Genomic DNA, 20,596 nt, shown 5'->3' on the forward strand with positions numbered 1-20,596 from the left:
ACTCCCAGCTCACTGCCCTCACTCATTCTTGCTTTTTCAACTCGCAATGGACACATTTGTTTTCCCGGGAAAGAACTAACCATAAGATGACACCGTGCTACTGTTTTCCTGACTAATAAAAAAGTGACTTTTATTAGTGTTTCTGGATTTTAGGTTCTTGTTTTTGGGGGTGAATTCAGTTAATCTGGGACTGAAATTGGACATATGGACGTCTTTTTGTGCATCAAGGATGAGTTTGTGAAACAGTCATGTAAGTATGCTTTTTTTGGCAACAATAGAGAGCAGCTGAAGAGCAGCTTTGGTGAATAAAATTGTGATTCATTTTGAAATTCTGTCCACTCAGTAACAAAAAGAAGAATAACTGGCTATCACAAAAATATCAACTGGTAAGAATCAATTTTAAAACTCTTGCAACCTGAAGGAAATTTCACGAGTATAACGCAGTAATTTTGTGGTTTTATTTGCTACAAAATGATAAACTGCATATACAGACTTAACTTCGAACACCAGTAACTTGCATAAACCTTATCATTAGAAAACTAATAAGGAATTTATTGTTTACTTGACCAAAATACCATGCAGAGCATCTCTGCATTCATCGTTAACCTGCTAACTTGTGATTTCAACAGATATGTGGGGATCATCCCCAGACTCTGGACTTTAAACTTAAACGGCAACAAACACACAGACGGACGGAGCGATCACTTCAGCTGTGGACCCAAAGACCCAGCCTGACGCACGGAGACGGACAGACAGACAGACAGTCTGATGCCAACTGTCTCCACTGTCAATCTCACGGCACCACTCCTCCTCCTGTTGCTATGGGCAACCCACCCCACCATGGCAACCAATTGGCTGTAAGTCTAGTGTGTGAAGGAGGATGAGAAAGAGGGAGTTTGTTTGTCATGCTATAACTTTTAAAAGGTGGTGACATGTCACTAAATCTCTTTCAGTCGCTCCCCTCTTTTCTTTGTCTCGCTCCTGGTGACCTTTTCTCTTTTCTCTCTCTCCCTGCCTTCACTGTGCCCTCCGTGTCTTCTTTGCCTGTTTGTCTCCTTGTTTTCATCCTCTCTATTTGTTACCTTTTCATCTTTCTGTCACTCTTTTAAAGGCCCCAGCCTTGTACTTAAATATGCATCTTCCCCCACGTACTTGCTGTGAATCACTCCTCCACCTTCCATTTTTATGTCCCAGCTCCCTGGCGAGGCTGCCCCGTTCCCGGCCTGTGTCTGGTGCTGCCCCATGTGCACGGCTGAGGGGGCTGACCCCAGGCCAGGTGGGGGTGTGCAGAGCACGGGGGGAGGTCATGGAGTCTGTACGCAAGGCAGCAGAGATGGTCATAGAAGAGGTATGAAGCATAACTTCTGAGTGATTTAAATAACAATCACCATTATGTGTGGCAGAGATGGAAACTTTTACATACCTGGTGTGTAACTCGCTGTCCAATTCAGTGCCAGCACCAGTTCAGGAATCGCCGCTGGAATTGTTCCATCACCCCACGTGGGATCAATGTATTTGGCAGAGTGATGAACCAAGGTAGACCCATTACTGGCATGAAGTTAGTGAATTTTCTGAAGAAACCTCGATTCACTGAGCAACATTTATAAATATTCTCTAAAAATAAAGTTGTGTCATGTCTCTGCTGTGGTTTCAGGCACTCGTGAGGCAGCCTTTGTGCACGCTCTGTCCTCAGCAGCTGTGGCGGTTGCGGTGACCCGAGCCTGCACCCGTGGGGAGCTGGAGAGGTGTGGCTGTGACAGGAAGGTCAGGGGGGTCAGCCCGGAGGGTGAGCTTTAACTCTATTCCATGAAAATATAGTGAGTAAATCGACTCTGACTCACACAGAGCATAGAAAGGCTGCTACAGTGCTGATTGTGGGTCTAAAGTATGCAGCAGTAATGTCAGCTGGTAGTTTCCCATCTGCTGTCACATGTAACACACCTGTGCTGTGAGACTGTAGCAGCTGCCCCCTGCCTCACATGAACCAGAAGGGATTTTCCATTTAACATCTAACCTTCTTTGACCTTACAAAATCGCAGTAACACAGATCATCTTAATCTAAGCCTCGTTCCACCACAGGTTTCCAGTGGTCAGGGTGCAGTGACAACCTGTCCTATGGTGTGGCTTTCTCTCAGACATTTGTGGATGAACCAGAGCGAGCCAAGGGGCTGTCAGCAGGCCGGCCGCTCATGAACCTCCACAACAACGAGGCGGGTCGAAAGGTTAGCAACATCACCAATGTCCTTACAGATTTCCAAATCCCTGTGTCAATTTACAGAATTTTTTTGTCCTTTATAATTATCTCCTCCTCAGGCCATCCTTCATAACATGCAGGTTGAGTGTAAATGTCACGGTGTGTCTGGGTCCTGTGAGCTGAGGACCTGCTGGAAGGTCATGCCCCCATTCAGGCGTGTGGGCGTTGTGCTCAAGGAACGTTTTGATGGAGCCACAGAGGTAACAGATGATACCTTCTGCTTGTTTTATCTTCCCTAGCTTAATGGGGTGAGCAGACGTCACAACAGCTGAAGTAAATTATTTATCAGAAAAAAACTACAATTTCCGCTGAAACATCTCGAAATGAACATGTTATGCTTTTTCAGCTCCATGTTTGTATTTTTGGACCTTGCTACAGTAGTTTTATATGATTCACATCTCAAAATAAATCTTTATTTATCTTGTTGATTGTTGCAAGCCCTCAGCTCATCATCTCATGAAATATGGGGGTTAAAAGCAATTTAACTTCCCTCCTCTTAAATCAGTTTTTTTCTGATTGGCTGCTCCTTGCAAACAGAAGGTTTAAACATCAAGTTTTGGGGCTACTTTCCTGAAAGCCAGAGCTGTGTGCTCGGGATTACCATATTAACCTTGTAACACCAAGTGCCTCAAATTCTTGAGTTTTAGAGATCTATCGATCATCAGTGTGATTTTTGTCCCCACGGAAACTAAATAATTCGGGCCCAATACATTTTTATGTAGTAAATTGCAAAAAAAAAAAATAATGCCAATGTATCAAATATGATTAATTTTTTAAAAATTGTCAGAATGTTCAATAAGCACTCCATTTTCAGAAAAATTGAATTTCCTGGCAATTATTTCATGGTTCAGGCTTTAAAGGGTTAAGGATATTATCTTTGACATCAGAAGTAGCCAAGAGAAGGAAAACAGTCTAAAATAAGCTGTGAGCTTTTGGATCACTTCTGCATAAGCTGACCACATATTTTAAAAACGTTGACCGTGTTTAGTAGTCAGTATTATTACAGTATACATTACTGTGTTTTAATGTCACAATCCTCCCAGGTCCGCCTGACACGTATAGGCTCCAGGACAGCCTTGCTCCCCCGAGACTCACAGGTCAAACCCCCTGCTGCCAGAGATCTTGTGTATCTTGCACCCTCCCCAGATTTCTGCCGTCTCGACCCTGAAAATGGTATTCCTGGGACTGCAGGTAGAAGATGTAACGGTAAGATCACCAGGACCACGTCACAGGAAAATAATTCACATAATCCAACTTACCACTCATATCAATTTAGAAAGTGATGTTGCAATGTTTTAAACCAACCCCCCTCCCCCCAGGAACGTCTCGGCTGGCACCAGATGGTTGCGAGCTGGTGTGTTGCGGGCCAGGCTACAAAGCAGGCCGGGCTGAGGTGGTGCAGCGCTGCTCCTGCAAGTTTTCCTGGTGCTGCTCGGTGCGTTGCCAGCAGTGCAAGAATACGGTCACCATTCATACCTGTAGAGTGTAAGAAGTCCTAACAAGGCCTGACCAAATGAGCCCAGATCCTAACCAACCACCAGACAGACACCGCTGGACACAGCGCGGGTTAACTTTGACACCAAATTATCGTAATTATTGTCCAAAGCAGCCTTTCTTTGTCCACGTTTTCCCTTAGAGAAGTGAAACTGCAGTTTGGTTTGATTGTTTTCTTGTAAAAACTGCAAAATTAGAACTAATGTAAAGACAAAGCTCCATCGGGAAGTACAAAAAAAAAAAAAAGTCTGCTCAGCTTTTAAACTGCTCAAAATATTAAGACAGACAAACTGACAGGCACAGACATGCATACAGGTGTAGCCATGAACACACACAAACACAGCAGTTAATCACACGCTGAACTGACAAAGCTTTTAAAGCAGAGCTTAACCCAAACTAACTCTCAAACACTGAAGATTTCTTTTATCTTGTATTCTGTTATAGGCTAGCACGTCTTTGGACTTGTACTGTATTTATGTCTTCTTTTTGATTCTGGTTTATTTATTTGTATATCAGAGTCTTTGCTGCACTTACTTCCATGTCTTGTGTTTTTGTCCCTCGTCCTTGTATGAAACTGTTCTGTTTCCTGCACAATGAGTGCGTTTAGATCTTTTTGAGTTTCTAATAAATAGAGTAGTTTATTAAAAAAAAAAATACCAAAGTGCTTCTTTATTGAATGGTACCCTGTGAGACTGTTTGGAACAGAAGTTGTAGTTGCAGGTCCCTGTACATGTTTAGTTTTGCATGACTATACCATTGATTGATTTATTATTTAAAACCTACAGTGAAACTCAGTAACTGTCAGACTGTCATTGCTAGTAGACTTTATATAAAAAAAGAGATCTCACTCATTGATTTGTGGAGTCCTCTTACATCATGTGACTCTCAAACCCTGCCCACTTAAAGCAACTTTTCAATCACAAAGCCTCGCCCTAAAACATGCGCAGCTTAATCATGTTTTTAATCTAATAGGAGCCATAATTTACACAATAAGCATCATGTTGTTTTCTGTAAGACTTGAAACCAGCGACCGAGCTCATAAACTCATCAGGAAAGTGGTTATTGACGTCATAGATCAAGGGCGCTGTTTTCCTATTGACTTGTAAACAACTGAACTTCTTTTTGCAGTCAGAGAAATCACCACCTACCTGGCGTCATGTTAACAATCCTTTAATCCTTATCTGGATTGGCTGCATGGCTCAAGTCCTCCAAATCCATTTAAGATGCTTTGTCATTTCGACCTGAAACAGGCCGTTCATACTCGAAAATCCTCCAATGTGGCTGAATTCAAACAATTCTGCTGTGAAGATTGGGACAATATTCCTCCTCATCAATGTGAAAGACTGATTGCCATATATCAAAAACGCTTGATTGCAATTCTAGCTGCCGAGGGTGACACAACCAGTTACTAGGTTTAGGGGGCAGTTTTTTCAAATAAGACCAGGTAGGTTTGGAGGGATTTTTTTTCCCCACTTCACTGGATACCTTACGCTTCCTCAACTGATCATGCTGCAGCTTTTAAGAAGATCTAAAAATAAACAACAAAATGCATAAAATTACGAAGCTCATTGTGCTCTGGTAGAGCAAGTGTTTGTGACAGTGGGAGCATGTGAGAGAAGCATACTCAGGCCCAGATCATTAACACAGTGCAAGTGCAGAGGCAAGTGTGACTTGTGTGATCACGCCCTTAAACTTTATAATACTTTCGAATTCAGTCTTTTGCCTTCAAACACACAAAACAACGATTACATTTCATTTGAGCTCAACCATTTTATTAAAAATATCCTGTGATTACAAACACCCAGAAATTGACTAGAAAAAGTTCATCTTCTCAAGAGCCATTAAAAATATTACAACTTGAATCTTCTCATCATTCGCTCAAATGTTGGAGGTCTTGCAATTAAAAAAACAAAACGAAAAACAACAACTCAAGTTTCAAAATGGGAAAAAAATAATTAAAAAATACTAACATTTTCCCAAAACAGCATTGTGAAATTACAATATACACAAAAAAGAAAACAGAAACTCATAAGTAACCTGGATAAGGGAACTTGGTGAAAACACTTTTCATCCCTGCAAGTCACCACTAGTTAGAAGAAAGTAACCGTTACAGACAACTGCTTTTGTTTGGAGTGACAGCAAATGTTTAGTTTTTTGACATTATTCAACTGAGGAAGGTCGGAAAAGAAAGCAAGTAGAGTACCACTTAACATCAAGTTGCCCCCTTAAACGTACTAATGTTAAATGTAACTGAAGTATTTCCCCTTTTATACTTCCCTATACTGAGTTTAAAGGACCCAGTAGGCCACAGTAAGTAAAACACAGGAAGAGGCCAATGTCAAGTTTATAAATGAACATTTCTTTGGGGGGAAAAAAAAAAAAACAGTGACAGGCAAGGGGGGGCCTGCCCCACCTGAATATTTATAGAGAGAACACTGCGATTTCTAAAGGTTTCAGAGAAGGACACAGTTGGTGCTTAAACTGCATTCACTGCACATCTGATACTTTGAATCCTCAGCCTGTTTCAGCTTTTATTTTGAAGGCACAATCAGTGTACGTGTGTACCGAAATACATTTCGATGCCACGGTACCGTCCCTTCCCCTTTGGTTTTGTCCTTTGTTTTTTGGGATTTTTTTTTTTTGTCAAAATGGCCACTAATCTTTATGATGTTTTCAATCATCCCACCTATTTTTTCTATATGCACCGTTTTGCATCTCGCGGTCAGCACTGTTCTATAGCAGAGCACACCTCTTCTTTGTTTTGGTCTCGGGGGGCTCCAAAGCTGCCAGTATGGCCTCGTCAAACACGTTTTTAAGTCCTCGCTGGTTAAAGAAGAAGAAGAGGAAAAGATGACGGAAGCATAACAGAAGGAAGCATAACTTTCTATTTCAAACAAATCTGTCACTTTTTAAATACGTTTTAAAAGTGTAGTGAGATTTTACATACCTGTGTGAGGGCAGAGCACTCCACGTACTTAACAGCCTTGAGCTCACGAGACAGCTTCTCGCCGCTCTCGGGTAATAAAGGGCGCTGTTTGTTCTTTGCCAGCTTCTCCACCGTGTTGCTGTCTTCCCGCAAGTCTACCTGTGTCCCCACTAACAGGAAAGGGGTGCTTGGGCAGTGGTGTGAAATCTCAGGGACCCACTGGATACAGACAAAAAGACAAAGTTTATCTTAGATACCCAATGAAATTTGCGACTATCAAAAGCTGGTATGCTTTTCCCTTAATCCAAATAGTTTCTGATTCATATTTTTCATTTCATAGAAAATAATGTGTAATAAAATGTCTGGCATGTAAAACGGTGAGATTGTAGAGAAACTGAGGAAGCAGGAGGCTTTTTCTTCCATGTGACATTTATTGAGAATAAGGACGACAATTAAAACAATTATTAAAATTCCAAGCAGTCCAAGCAGAAAGGACATCGCGACTCCTGATGTGGAGGTGTGTTACACCTCCACATCAGGATGATCATAAGAACACAGTGAAAACTTCACTATTTTGAGCAAGTGGCTCTTGAACGTGTGTCAAATTTAGAAAACTACAGCACTTTCTTCACTCTATTACATACAAAATTATTTAAATATAAGCATTAGGCTAGCTAGAGAAAATGAACAGGAGATCTTTAAAAATAATCATTATTTTTAGATCTATACGCTTACTGGCCACTTTATCAGATTCCCCTTGCGAGTACCTGGTTGGACCCCCTTTTGCATTTGGAACTGCCTCAACTCCACATGCATCAAACATTCCTCAGAGATTTTAGTTCATATTGATATAACAGCATCACAGAGTTGCTGCAGTTTTAATGGCTGCACATCCATGATGTGAATCTCCCATTCCACCTCATCCCATAGGTGCTCTATTTGAGACCTAGTGACTGTGGAGCCCATTTGAGTACAGTCTACTCACTCTAGTGTTCAAGAAACCAGTTTGAGATGATTACAGCTTTGTGACACGGCACGTTATCCTGGTGGAGCAGCCATCAGAAGATGGGGACACTGCTTATATAAAGGGATGGAGACTGTGGTGTTTAACGATGCTTGGTTAGTTGGTACTAAAGGCCCCAAAATGTGCCTCACTCTGTTACACCAACAGCCTGAACGACTGATACAAGGCAGGATGGATCCATGTTTCCATGCTGTTTATGCCAAATTCTGACCCTACCATCTGAATATTGTTGCAGAAATTGAAACTCGTCCAACCAGGCGACGTTTTTCCAACCTTCTGTTGTCCAATTTTGGTGAGCAGATGCAATCTGTAACCTCGGTTTCCTGTTCTTAGCTGACAGGGGTAGCACCCGGTGTGGTTTTCTGCTGCTGCTGCTGCTGCAGCCTATCTGCTTCAAGGTTCAACATGTTGTGCATTCAGAGATGCTCTTCTGTATACCTTTGTTGCAACAAGAGGTTATTTGCATTCCCGTTGCCTTCCTGTCAGTGTGGTCATTCTCCTGTGACCTCTCGCATCAACACGGCATTTCCCCCCAGAGAACTGCTGCCAACTGAATATTTTCTCTTTTTCAGTCCATTCTCTATAAACTCTATAGATGGTTGTGTGTGGAAAATCTCAGTAGATCGTCAGTTTCTGAAATGCTCAGACCATGTTTGAAGCCATTTAAATCCTTAACCTTTTTCCCCCCCAAGTCTGATGCTCAGTTTCAACTTCAGCCAGTTATCTTGACCATGTCTAAATGCCTAAAGGTACTAAGTTGCAACATGATTGGCTGATTATAGATTATGAATAAAACAAAGTGACCAGTGTAAGTCTGCCAACACATTTAACAAAAAATAGTCAACATCTCTGTTCCCAAAACAGTGAAAAGAGATTTCAAAACTGACCTTCTCTTTGACATTTTCATATGACGAGGGTGAGACAACAGAGAAACATACAAGGAACACATCTGTCTGTGGGTAACTGAGAGGACGCAGCCTGTCATAATCTTCCTGACCTGAGAGCAGCAATCAAAAGAGAAGCAGAACAAGGACATTTTTTTTCCAAAGGTTTTAGACTGACAGAAATGAGAGAGAAAAAGTGAAACTGAGAGACTTTCGAAGACCAGCTTACCAGCTGTGTCAAAAAGACCGAGCGTATACGGCTCTCCGCCGATCATCACTGTCACGGCATAATTGTCAAAAACCTTTGAAAACACAAAAAAGAAGTAAGCAAAAAAGGGCAGTTAATGGTAGTGCAGCATTATAACCATGAATAATATAAGAAAACAGAAATTTTATAGGTGAGCATGTTTACAACAATATGGCTCAGTCTTTCTTAATTCCTCCTCCTACCGTAGGCACATATTCTGAGGGGAACTTGTTGGTTGTATAGGAGATCAGTAAGCACGTCTTTCCTACAGCCCCATCTCCTACTACTACACATTTTATCGTCTGCATCTACAAAGAAAAACAGAAAGTAGGAAAACATGACAAGATGTTTGCCAGAAACAGCACACCAGACAGCTAGCTAGACTCTTAGAGAGGAAGTAATACACAAGCACTCTTAGTACTGTCTCTAGAATCATGCATGGGTTCACATACAGGCAGTGAAACAACATGGAAACAAACACACAAGCACTAACTGTGACAGACTCACAGAGACATGTGATGCATCTAACCAGCACATCTAAGCCTGGAATTAATATTTATATTCACTACTGAATAATCTGCACATTATTTTGAAGATTAATCAATTATTGGTCAGTACAATATGAAAGGTCAAACAATTATAAACTTACAGACTGCATCCTCAGCGGAGGCCAATGGCCTACTTTGCATTTTTAAAGAAAACGATTAAACCTTTATGTTTTTCTGTCAATATTTTCCTGGAATTTGGCCTGGTGGAATTTGCACCCTCTTGCTGTCTGACAGAAAAGCAGAATGCAGCAATCACAAACCCTTCCTCCACCTTGGGTGGGGGTGCAAAACTGAAACCAGCAAACGCCTGACATGCCTTTCTGAGACGAAAGGCATGTCTGATCATTCATGAATTTGTCTCTAATCTTGTAACATGCAATGATTTATAGTGTAGATGTGGGAATGGACTGCATATAAAGATTACATAACTTTATATATGAAGTAATTATTCGTATGCAGCATCACAGGATTTTAGACATCAAACATGCAAATACTCGAAAATAAAGTATTAAGTATTATGTATTAAGTGTTAAAGTATTACTTTACCAAATAAAAACTGAAAGTTTTAAATAGCTCAACCTCTGTAACTCTGATAGTAAAATGCTTACACATTACATATTGCAACAGCAGCATTTCAATGGCCATTTTCATAGTTTTGATCCATTAAGCTCACACTGCTAACATATTTTGTCCTAAGATAAGCGATAACATTACAGTTGGGGCAGGGTATGTCTTTTTAGGACTAGTGGACAAAAAAGTATCCATTATAGAATTTCAGCATCTTAATTCAAATGGCCTGAGCCAGAACTAGACCCTTACGCCGATGCTGGGCTTTGTGTTCAGGCTTTTGAAAATCCAATCATAGGTCTATTTGGACAGGCTGGGGTGAGTCATATAAAGTAGCATAAAGGGTGAAAAAGTCCACACAGGTACTAAGCTGTAGTGTTGCAATGGATTAAACATAAAACGTTCACATCAAAGGGAACAAAGTTTGAATCCCATGTGAAGGTAATACTTAGTATTAACTTATTTTTTTTAGGTCAAATAAACTATTTGCATATTTAAACAGTGCCTGCTCAGATTTCTTGGTGCCACACCTTCCTACAGTACATGTTAACTATTAAATTCATCCCACTTATTTAAAAGTCAAATTTACTAAACATTTCTGTTGCTACTTTAATGTGCAGCACCTAAAACGACTGCAACCCGATCCACCCTTCATGACAAATATAATATTCAGTAAAAGTCGAATCAGTTTGAGACAAATGAATTAAACTTTTGTGGTGCTGATGAATTATACCAAGGCGTTTTTATGTGACTTAGACCTCTAGTAATACGACTTTTATTCGAAGAACAAACCAATTAAGTTATTAGGCATAAAAGCATACAGAGAGAGCATTAGTTAGAGCATGACAGCTTTATCAGTGATATACGCCACTCATCTATTGGTCCACATCTGTCATTACTGGCATTTATAACAGCTGATAAATGAGACTGAATAGAGCTTCACCTATCCACATAATGCACATAACCACACAACATGTGTACAAATATGGATGGATTGTTTCTCTTTTACAATTGTTTTCTTTCTTGTTTCTGTCAGTGCTTTGTTACCACACTCCACATCCTGTTGCATCTTCCACAATAAAAGAAAAAACAGTAAAGAAGAGACAGCGAAAACATTGTTCAGTGGTTTTATCAGTGTTGACGCACAGTTTGTCCACCATCGGGCCCTCTCCAACTTCCCTCTTTTTTTAAATTGCACTTCTATTATGTTAATAAGAACTCTACGCATGTAACTAAACTAAATAACTACACATAAGAAATGTTGGTCAAATTTGGTTGATATATTGGATTCTAAAATTGCCAAATATCAGTGTCAATCTTTAAAATCCTATATCAGTTGGGCCCTAGTCTTACTTGTAAAAACAAAAAGAAACATTTGCAGTATGATGAACAATGCTAAAAAAAATACAAAAAAAATTTATTCCATCAAATAGTCTCTGATCAGATGAGACAAGATAAACTATTTATCCCCAAAACTGAGAAAATTGTTTGGCACAATCAAAACAGCCCAAATAAATAAGTAGAATAAACAAATGGAAAACGATTTTGCAAAGTTAAAAACTACTTTGAAATAAAAATTAATGCAAAATTAGTCTAAATGAAACAAAAACATGAAGGATACGGCTGTATATAGATAGGTGTGAGTTCAAGCAGCGTGCATACCGTTTGGAGGTATTCCTATTTGGCTTGTTATTACATGTGCAAGCGAAAAATTAATGACAGTGAATAACTTCCGCATAAGCTGCACAGCGAGGATGTTAAAGGAAAATGCCGCCTATTAGCAAAATGACATTTAGAAACGGATACTGCAAACACTTCCGCTAAATAAGAGCTCCATCTGTTAATCTGTTATCTGAAAGTTCAACACCTGCAAATGAGATGTTTTAGCCAACATATAAAAAAATAATCATTTAAGACTGAGTCTGACTGAATAAATTAAATCAGATTTGTGAACAGTGGACAGGCAGCGTGAAAATACTGTCACTGGTAGATTTCTTATTTAATTACAATGTACAGCGGGATCTAAATCGATCAAAATGAAAGTAATCACACTACCAAAGCTGACAAACAATCATGACAGCTTCATTAAAGAAATGTTTGTCCGCTCTGAATTAACCCTGATCGGTAGAAAACTTTAACCACCCCGCAGATTTAAAACATCTAGAAACAAATGTTTCATTTCTGTTAGACTGAACATTGTTAGAGGGCCTCTCCTGCATGTGTCGCCTACTCTAATTAGCCACAAATAGTAGTTTTAAGCAGTTTTTGTAACTCTACTCACCGTTTTTCTTCCCACAGGTTAGGCGTTGGTTACATCCGGGTTTGAGGGTCGAATTACTTTGTGCGCAGGCGCATAGCAAACCGGGACCCAGTCCCGATTGTAGAATCGATACAAAAGAAAGAGCGTCGCCTGCTGCCCAAACTGCAACACATTTCTGTTTTTTTTTCACATGGCAAAACAGCACATAAGGCATAAACAGTGTTTATACAAATCACATGAGCTTGACAGTGAATATTTTGTTTGACCATCTTTATTATCCAACAAAGCCTGAACTGTCTATTGAAGCTTTCTTGTAAGATCTTTAAATAGTCTTCAGAAATAGCTCTTCAGGCTTTTTGAAGGTCAGTCGAAGCTCTTCTTCAGATGTTGACTGCCTTTTGTTTTGGATCTTTGTTTCTCTTCCTATTAAGATCTATTAAGTTTTAACTAAGGACATAAAGTCTGTCAGTAAAGACTGATAGATTGATTGTAGATTCAGCTAAAGAAATGCGAGCAAACCATATGTGTTAAGTCTAATTGTTGAATGTTGCCCTTGTGTTTCCCCAACAATATGTTTTTCTAACATGGGGCTAGTAACAAAGTACCTAAACATACAATTTTAAAATGGTTCTTTGCTAAGTTGTGTGTTGTTCCTTCCTTGAGTTAGTTGATAAATGTTTAGGTACAAGAAATCGACTGCGAATTAGTAGGAAACCGATGTTTAAAGAAAAACTTCAGAAAGACTGGAAAGCTAAAAAGATAAGATAAGACTTTATTTATCCCAGAGTTGGAAAATTCCTTTAAATTGTAAGTTAAACACAACAAACGTATAACAAGTAGTCTAAGTAAGTACTATGGTACAGCTCAATAAAATATAAAACAACAAAAATAAAGTATAAAACTAAAATAAAATAATACTATATTTAAATGCATGTGTATCAGTTACCTGTAAACACCCCTAATCTGCAGAAAAAGTGCCAAAAATTGTCCTAGAAGCCTCTCCGGAAATGTGTTATTGTGAAAATATGCTAACCGGAAGTTAGCTTTGTTAGCTTTGATGCTAACTTGATAGCAGCGTTGCTTCCCTTTGTCAGAGGACTGACTTCCGTTTTTGTGTTTTCTCCAGGTTTCTGGAAATCGCTGTTTATTGAGACGCTACGATTTCTGCCTCCTTGTTAAGCAGTAGTAATTGTGCGTGGTTTTCGAGAGGGAGCTGGTAAAAGATCCCCCACTTCAGCTTAAATCGAGTTTGAGTTCATTTTCTATCAGCCTTTAAAAACTGTTTACCTTGCTAGCTGGCTCGAATCAGCCAGCTGAGAAATCACCTAGCATGTTTCGGTTCTTGAGTGACGTTGATGAAGATCCCTATATGATGTAAGTACTGACATTTCACACTTTTTTTCTTTTGACACTGGTGTCTTTGTGTTCTATAAGTGATTGGTAGCTATATTGCGGATTGCTAAGTTTAAAAAATTTCCACTGTCCCTTGTAGCAGGTACCCTCCGTTACTCCTGCCAGCTGTGGGGGCCTACACTGGTCCACCATATTGGATAGACAATAACAAAAAGGTGTTAGCGTTCAACAGTATTTAGTTATAACCAGCCGGTCACTACATTTAGCAGTCAATTGCTCTCATTGGATTTCCACTGTTTCTTTAAATCGCTTGTTTTTTAGGTTTAAAAGTGCTTACTTTTGTAGTCTGGCAGGTTTACATTAGCGCATTTCCCGCTGGCAAATGGATGAAAAAAATCCGTAATCTCGCAGCCCTCAGTAAATACAGCATATATGCATTTTTGGTTTTTTATTTCAGACAAAAAAATCGAAATAACAGGTGCAAGTAAATCTTCTACTTCGGCTAATCTCTCACAAACAAACTATTTATTTTTAGAAAAGGCGCACTGCTTGATCAATTATGGAATATAACCGCGATTTTATTCTGATATTTAAACACACATAAAAAAACTTAAAAAAAACATCACAATGCAAAAGACTACTAGTGAAAATTTCTGAATGGCATATATTTGTACTTTACAATAATGCAAAATAAATCAAAATATTATTTGCAAATGAAAAATAGCTATTTTTTTTCATCTAACTTTTCATACAGGTTTTATCAAAATGAAGGTGTACCACAAAAACAAAAGTATCAGTATAGTCTAACCCAAATAGTACATAATTCTAGATTTTCCAGATGGTGCTCTAATTATAGCCGAGAACTCATTTTGAATAAATGTGTATGCATATTCTCTTTGCATTCATATCATTCTCAAGACCTACTGTCTTGCCAGTCTTGCATTCTTTACATTAGTGCATTTCCCCCTCAGGCAAATGGATGGAAATGGAAAATGCATAATATTTTGCTCTTTTAATAAATGCAGTGTAAAAGCATTTTTATAATGGAAATTAAAAACAAAAAACAAAAACACCTTTTGTAGGTGGAAATAAACTTTCTGTGTTGACTCATTTCCAATAGGCCTTTTATTAATAAAGATGCAATGATTGCATCTCAGCTCTTCATCACACTTATTTTCCATTTAACAGATAAACATCAGCTTTCTGTTAAAACCACAGCACAATCTAACGACACAGATGCACAAAATGCAAATTTCAGTATTTGATTTGGGTCTTGATGTTATACAAGTCCATGTTTGGTGTGCCTCCAGGCTTACTGGCTGGTTATTAAACTAATTCATTGGCAGTTGTTTTTGTCCTTTAATATCTTTTTTCTTCTTTTTTTAATCATTTGGCCTATTACATTTTAAATTGGCAAACACACTTTAAAGGAGCAACCAGACAGACACCAATTTTCAGCAACAATGCAGCCAGAGTCATAGAAAAATAACTAAATTGAGGGGCTTAAAGCAAGAACGGACAACATGAAGTGGGGACTAATTTTCGACAACTATTCGTTAACAACCAAACATCAAGGTGTGTCCTCACTTTAAAGCTGGTTGCTAGTGGGTATTCCAGGCTCTGGTTGTCGAGGTAACCCACTAAAGTATTTACTAACCTGCGATAATATCAATCATTGATATCCTGTGCTCTCATTGGAAGTCTCTCAAATCGCTCACCTGAAAGTTGAGAAAAGTTTGTGTCTTCCCACTTTATGCTGCCAAAGTTGTTGCTCGAAGAATTAAGTTTAATTTTTAAAAAATAATGAAAGAAAAAGAAAAAACAGTAGCAAAATTTCATTGATATTCACTGGTCACTGGTTGGAAAATCACTTTAGCTACAAAACGATGTGTCAGTTGATTGACTTGCTTGTTGAAACAATATTCAGATTATGAAAATAATGAAAACAAAGGTGGCTGATAGCCTGGTTAATAAAGCAGGGTGCATGAGAGAAGAGTTCGCTGCGTGAATTTATTAATTTTTTTATATGTATACAAAATACACTATAATAGATTTTCTTATATTACTGGCTTTTCTTGTATTAAACCCCCAAACTGAAGAAAATAATAAAGCAAAATAATGGTTGGCTAAACTGGGCTCACAAACCCAGTGGAACTTGAAACACTTTGCTGGAGTATTTGCCTTGTGCTTGAAAGTTTACAGTTTTCCTCCTTGTGTCGTTTTCAGTTTACCTTCACCTATGTGAGTACAGTTCACACAGCTACACTCAGTTGATTCATACATGTGAAATCGAACACAAAAGTCTGATAAATGCTTTTGATTTCTTCCAGGGATCCGTTTGCAGCTCACAGGCAGCAGATGAGGAGTCTGTTTGGACCATTTGGGATGGAGCCTTTCCCTCTTGCTCCTCAGATGCAGCCACATCGTGCATCACGCAGACAGGTAACAGACTCTGTGCTGATAGATACTTTGTATGAGTTTTGTATGTCCAGATTGGCTTTTTGTTTACTGCCTTTTTTAAAATCTTAAGGTGTATATTTGTCTTTTAGGCTGGCCCTCTGGCTCCTTTTGGCATGATGGGAATGGTTAGTAACACCTTCTATGACCTCTTTTAACAACTGCAAACACGGTGCATGGTGACTTAATTTTCATTAAAGGAATTACAGAACTCTTAATTCTGTCACCAGCCACATGATGATATTCTGACTGATGATTGATAGGTTCCAGTGTAATTATATTAGACTTCTTAATAGGTTAGATTGAGGTTTACATCCCCAAAACTCTGTAGCCCTGAACATTTCAAGGTATTGCACAACGTAGGTGGTGCAAAGTTTAAGTTTATTGATTTGCTCGGATAAGAAAAAATAGCAGCAGTAATAATAGTTAATAATAGCTAATGAGTTGGCATCGAGTGTCCTGCTTCCTGTACCCTCTCATCAGGCAGCTCCTTCGCCAAGTATGTTCTCTCTAGAGAGAACCCACCGCAAGTCATCTCCTGCTGTGTCTGAACTTGCTTTTTCTGACTTTTTACAGAGTGTCAGTGTGAAACCAGCTCAATACAATATGGCAAAGCAAAATCTCTCAATAAAGTAAAAAAAATATGCAAGGAAGGAGCTCGGTTAAATATAGAAAAGTAAAAAAAGTAAACCTGAATAAAAATGCAACAAAATAAATAAAGGCACATTACCCAGATCTGTTATTACCTTAAACGAATCTTAAAAGAATGACTGCTGATTTAAAATAATAAAATAAGTTTTGTCATTTATTATATGGATTTTATGATTATGGTGGTTCAGCAGTTATCGCTGCTGCCATATAGCAATAAGCCACAAAGTTTAATCCTGCTGACCATCTTTCTGTGTTGAGTTTGCATGTTCTCCTTAGCCTGGGTGCCCCAGCTTCTTCACACAATCTACAGACATTCGTGTCAGTTATTTGTTTATCTTTGTTTGGCCTGTGCAGGGTGTATTTCATCTCCTCCCTGATGTCATCTGGGATCCTGGATTAAATAAAGGGTTAAAAAATTTAAGGGGATTGCTCAAAGAATGTTTTCTCCTACATAACGTAACACTTTTGGGCGTTTTCCAACAACGGGAACTGCCGTCATAGAACATCTTTCAGTCTGTTTTTAGCATAGAAGTGCATACTCTAGGTTAGATATCTGAGTGGCCCAGTTAATTGGTTAATCTTGAAAACAAAAAAAACATCTACTAGTCAGAAACAGGAAGAAGAGTAGCTATCAACACTGAAATTCTCCAGTATTGGTGGACGCAACAGTGTCCACTGTTGTTATTATCAAAGGGTTCTAGACCACAGTGGGAAACAGAGAGGCTGAAAGGGCTGTTTATGGCGCTGTGTAGCACCTCATGGCTGCCACGAGCTCCTGCACTGGAAAAGTGGTTATTGACAACTGTGCACTCAACACACAATGTATGCTGCTTTTCTGCCTGTGGTTGGGGACTACTCAAATGAGAAATGTAAAGATCCTCTTATTGCTTGCAGGGTGGAGGGTTCATGGATATGTTTGGCATGATGGGAGAAATGATGGGAAACGTGGTGAGTTGTTTTTTTCTTTCCAAATAAACAGAAAGGAATTATTGTCGTAAATGAAATGTGTGTCTCACTAGTTCTCCATCATTTCTATTTACTTTCCATTATTTTTCTTCTTCCAGGACAGAATGTCTGGTTCACCAAACTGTCAGACGTTTTCCTCCTCAACAGTGATCTCATATTCGTCAACAGACCCAGGGGCTCCTAAAGTTTATCAGCAGACCAGTGAAACAAGGACGGGCCCAGGGGGGGTAGGAATAACTCATATTAGTTCAAATATATATACGAAGTTGTGGTCAGAGCCATGTAAGTAGACCTGCTCAGTGGCTGGGGCCTAATTAGTCTGCTGGCCTCATTAACACCAGTAAGTGTAGTGACTGTAAATAGATTATGTACAGTATAAATATCAGAGATGAACTTAAGTTCATCCCTTCCTGCCTGATTTTGTAATCTGAGGTATTTTTTGATTTGTTTTTGGGTTTTTTTTCTTCCCCCAGATCCGTGAGACGCGGCAGTCGGTGAGGGACAGCGAGAGCGGCCTGGAGGGTCTTGCCATTGGCCACCACATTGGAGACCGTGCACACATAATGGCGCGTTCACGAAATCGCCGCACTGGAGACTGTGAAGAACGGCAAGACTACATTAACCTGGATGAGAGTGAGTCGACCCTGATTACAACACTAATCTTAGCTCAGGCTTCACCTACTATTCAAGCTAATTGGAATTGAATTTAAAAAGGGGGCAAAGGAGATGAATGAGGAGTTGTGACTTTGATGGTCTCACTTCACACACGTGTGATTTCTTTTTTTTCTTTTTGGCTCTTAACCCGGTGTTTGTTCCTGCTAGGTGAGGGTCCAGCATTTGACGAGGAGTGGAGAAGAGAAGCAGGAAGATACGCTCCCCCGAATGCTCGTGGGTTGGACTACGGCCGCGATCGACGAGGAGGCGGCCAGCAGCTCGCTCTTACCGCTCCTCCCAGTTCAACGTCCCCACCAGGTCATCGGCACGAGTCCCCCAGACACCGTCAGCCCCAAACCCGCCCACGTTACGACTGGTGAGAAGGTAAGAGAGATGTCAGAGATCATTGTGCCACTATTATTATAATTGCTGTAATCTGTTGTGAGCTTATTAATTTCTGAATGTTATCAGACATAAAATTAAATGGCCATATTTTACTCTTATAAATACTTTTTCGCAGTATATTGGTTTGCACAGTAAGAAATTATAAATGCTAAACGTTGTCACTGCTTTTTGATTTGCTTTTGTTCATTTGCACCTTGAATGCTAGGAGATTAAACAATGCCAGCTATTTTCCCTACGTAGTTCTACAGAATGGTTTACTGCCCTTGTTTTAACACTTTTCTGAGACTGCTCTTCACACATGAGTACCTGCTGCAGTATCCTCCTGAACAATAGGTGCCATTACTCAGAGAAAACCTCCACATTACTCTTAGTATAGGAAGTGAAGAAGTTAGAGGTTTTTTTCCAAAGTCTTCCAAACTCTATTTTTCCAGAAAGTCTCCCTCTGTATAACCTTTGAATCTCGGAGCTTCCGTATTCATATATCATTAAAATGGCAGGGGCACCAGTTTAGCTCACTGGGATGAGCAGGCGACCATATGCCGCATCGCAGAGAGCGGTGGGCCTCACTGGCTTCCAGTGAAGTTCAGAGTTAATTTTGAAATATTAATTATAACATATAAAACCTTATATGGCCAGGCTCCTGTATATATAGAAGAGCTTCTGAAACCTTATAACAGCACATGGCCTGTCCAATCTATCTGATCATGTCTCATAATTTCATCGACTTAATTTCAGCAATACCCAAATAAACTTTCTTACCGTTAAAAAATAATTTAAAAATAAGGTTGTTTTCTTCTCTGTTTACTGTTTGCACCGCCACCGTAGCCTGATCATTTTCTTCTAGGAATCTTAAGTCCTTTAGGCTAATGCACAGCAGCCACAAAATCCCAGCACTGTGTTGGGGTCTCAGTGCTGTGCAAAGGTGTGAGCAAGCCTATTAGTAGTCGTGGGCCATAGATCACGCCTCAGTGATCTATGGCCCACAATATAGCTACCAATCACTCAGTTTAGTTTATCTAATGCACTTTTTTGGCATTGTGTGTTTGTCCCTCCAGGTGTTCCGTATAACAATGCGACCAGATTGAAGGAGTTGAGGATTTCCCCGATGCTGTGAACCACGATGAGGACGGGAAGTTGATGCCCGCCATAAATGTTTGATATGACTGGACTGTCTTTACATGAACAACATATTACACACACACACACACACACACACACACACACACACACACACACACACACACACACACACAATGGTTAGAGTTTAAATTCTTTACTCTTACACACACAGACACACTTACAAACGCCCCTGTGTAAACATGGGTATAACTACACTCACTTAATGTATAAATATATATAAACACTCATTCTCTAAACTTGACATGTGTCTTTGCCCACTGCACTAAAGTGCTACAGTATACAGTACATCTGCTGTACAATCCATTTTATGTTTGTGAAGACACTCGTGTGTCGGTGAATTGAATTGTATACTGATAACTAATTAATGTAATAAATAAAAAGTTCATTAAACATTGTTAGATAATTGCAAAGTGTGCCTCTGTTTTGATGTTTTGGGGTTGCATGTCTTAAATTATGGAGTGTTGTTTAAAGAGTTTTCCGATTCTGTATTTTTCCTTTTGTTTTTTTTAAAACCCTTGCTTATTCATAAAATGTATTGACAGCTAAATAACGTGTTCATTTGTGTCAATGCAAGTCTACATACACATGCATGCACGCATTCATAGGTGTGCGCCCTCTTCATCTTCCCTGTGCCACCGTGTCTGCAGGTCATGTGATGTCCAGATGGCACGTTCAAGCGGGGCAGCCAATGAAAAACTTTCCTTTTCTCCAAACGCCCCATAGCTTCCCGTCTGCATTTCGCTCGTGCTGGCTGTATCTTTAATTA

General features: G+C 39.5%; 3 protein-coding genes across 4 annotated transcripts; 2 read left to right on the forward strand and 1 right to left on the reverse strand.

The window, feature by feature from the left end:
• On the forward strand, positions 1-4,344 carry wnt4b (wingless-type MMTV integration site family, member 4b). 2 transcript variants are annotated; one of them, XM_004550794.4, is made up of 9 exons: positions 1-250; positions 630-857; positions 1,195-1,348; positions 1,452-1,536; positions 1,655-1,786; positions 2,080-2,222; positions 2,314-2,454; positions 3,298-3,460; positions 3,574-4,344. In XM_004550794.4, the coding sequence occupies exons 2-9, from the start codon at positions 769-771 to the stop codon at positions 3,741-3,743; spliced, it is 1,077 nt and encodes a 358-aa protein (XP_004550851.1). In that variant the 5' UTR covers positions 1-250; positions 630-768; the 3' UTR covers positions 3,744-4,344. The 2 variants fall into 2 exon arrangements, with proteins under 2 accessions (XP_004550851.1, XP_076746186.1); XM_076890071.1 differs by lacking the exons at positions 1-250; positions 630-857 and adding an exon at positions 864-924.
• Positions 4,345-5,498: 1,154 nt separating this feature from the next.
• Positions 5,499-12,351, reverse strand: cdc42l (cell division cycle 42, like). Its single transcript, XM_004550795.4, has 6 exons — positions 12,226-12,351; positions 9,033-9,137; positions 8,812-8,884; positions 8,586-8,695; positions 6,696-6,893; positions 5,499-6,571 (listed from the first exon to the last, which is right to left on the reverse strand). The coding sequence occupies exons 2-6, from the start codon at positions 9,135-9,137 to the stop codon at positions 6,482-6,484; spliced, it is 576 nt and encodes a 191-aa protein (XP_004550852.2). The 5' UTR covers positions 12,226-12,351; the 3' UTR covers positions 5,499-6,481.
• A 904-nt stretch (positions 12,352-13,255) lies between these two features.
• On the forward strand, positions 13,256-20,240 carry mlf2 (myeloid leukemia factor 2). The gene is made up of 9 exons (XM_004550796.6): positions 13,256-13,578; positions 15,784-15,798; positions 15,888-15,999; positions 16,107-16,142; positions 17,560-17,613; positions 17,730-17,858; positions 18,105-18,264; positions 18,454-18,669; positions 19,746-20,240. Exons 1-8 carry the CDS (start codon positions 13,535-13,537, stop codon positions 18,663-18,665), a joined length of 762 nt encoding a protein of 253 aa, XP_004550853.1. The 5' UTR covers positions 13,256-13,534; the 3' UTR covers positions 18,666-18,669; positions 19,746-20,240.
• Positions 20,241-20,596: the final 356 nt, after the last annotated feature.

This window comes from Maylandia zebra, linkage group LG11, assembly GCF_041146795.1.
Source record: "Maylandia zebra isolate NMK-2024a linkage group LG11, Mzebra_GT3a, whole genome shotgun sequence".
NCBI classification, from domain to species: Eukaryota; Metazoa; Chordata; class Actinopteri; order Cichliformes; family Cichlidae; genus Maylandia; species Maylandia zebra.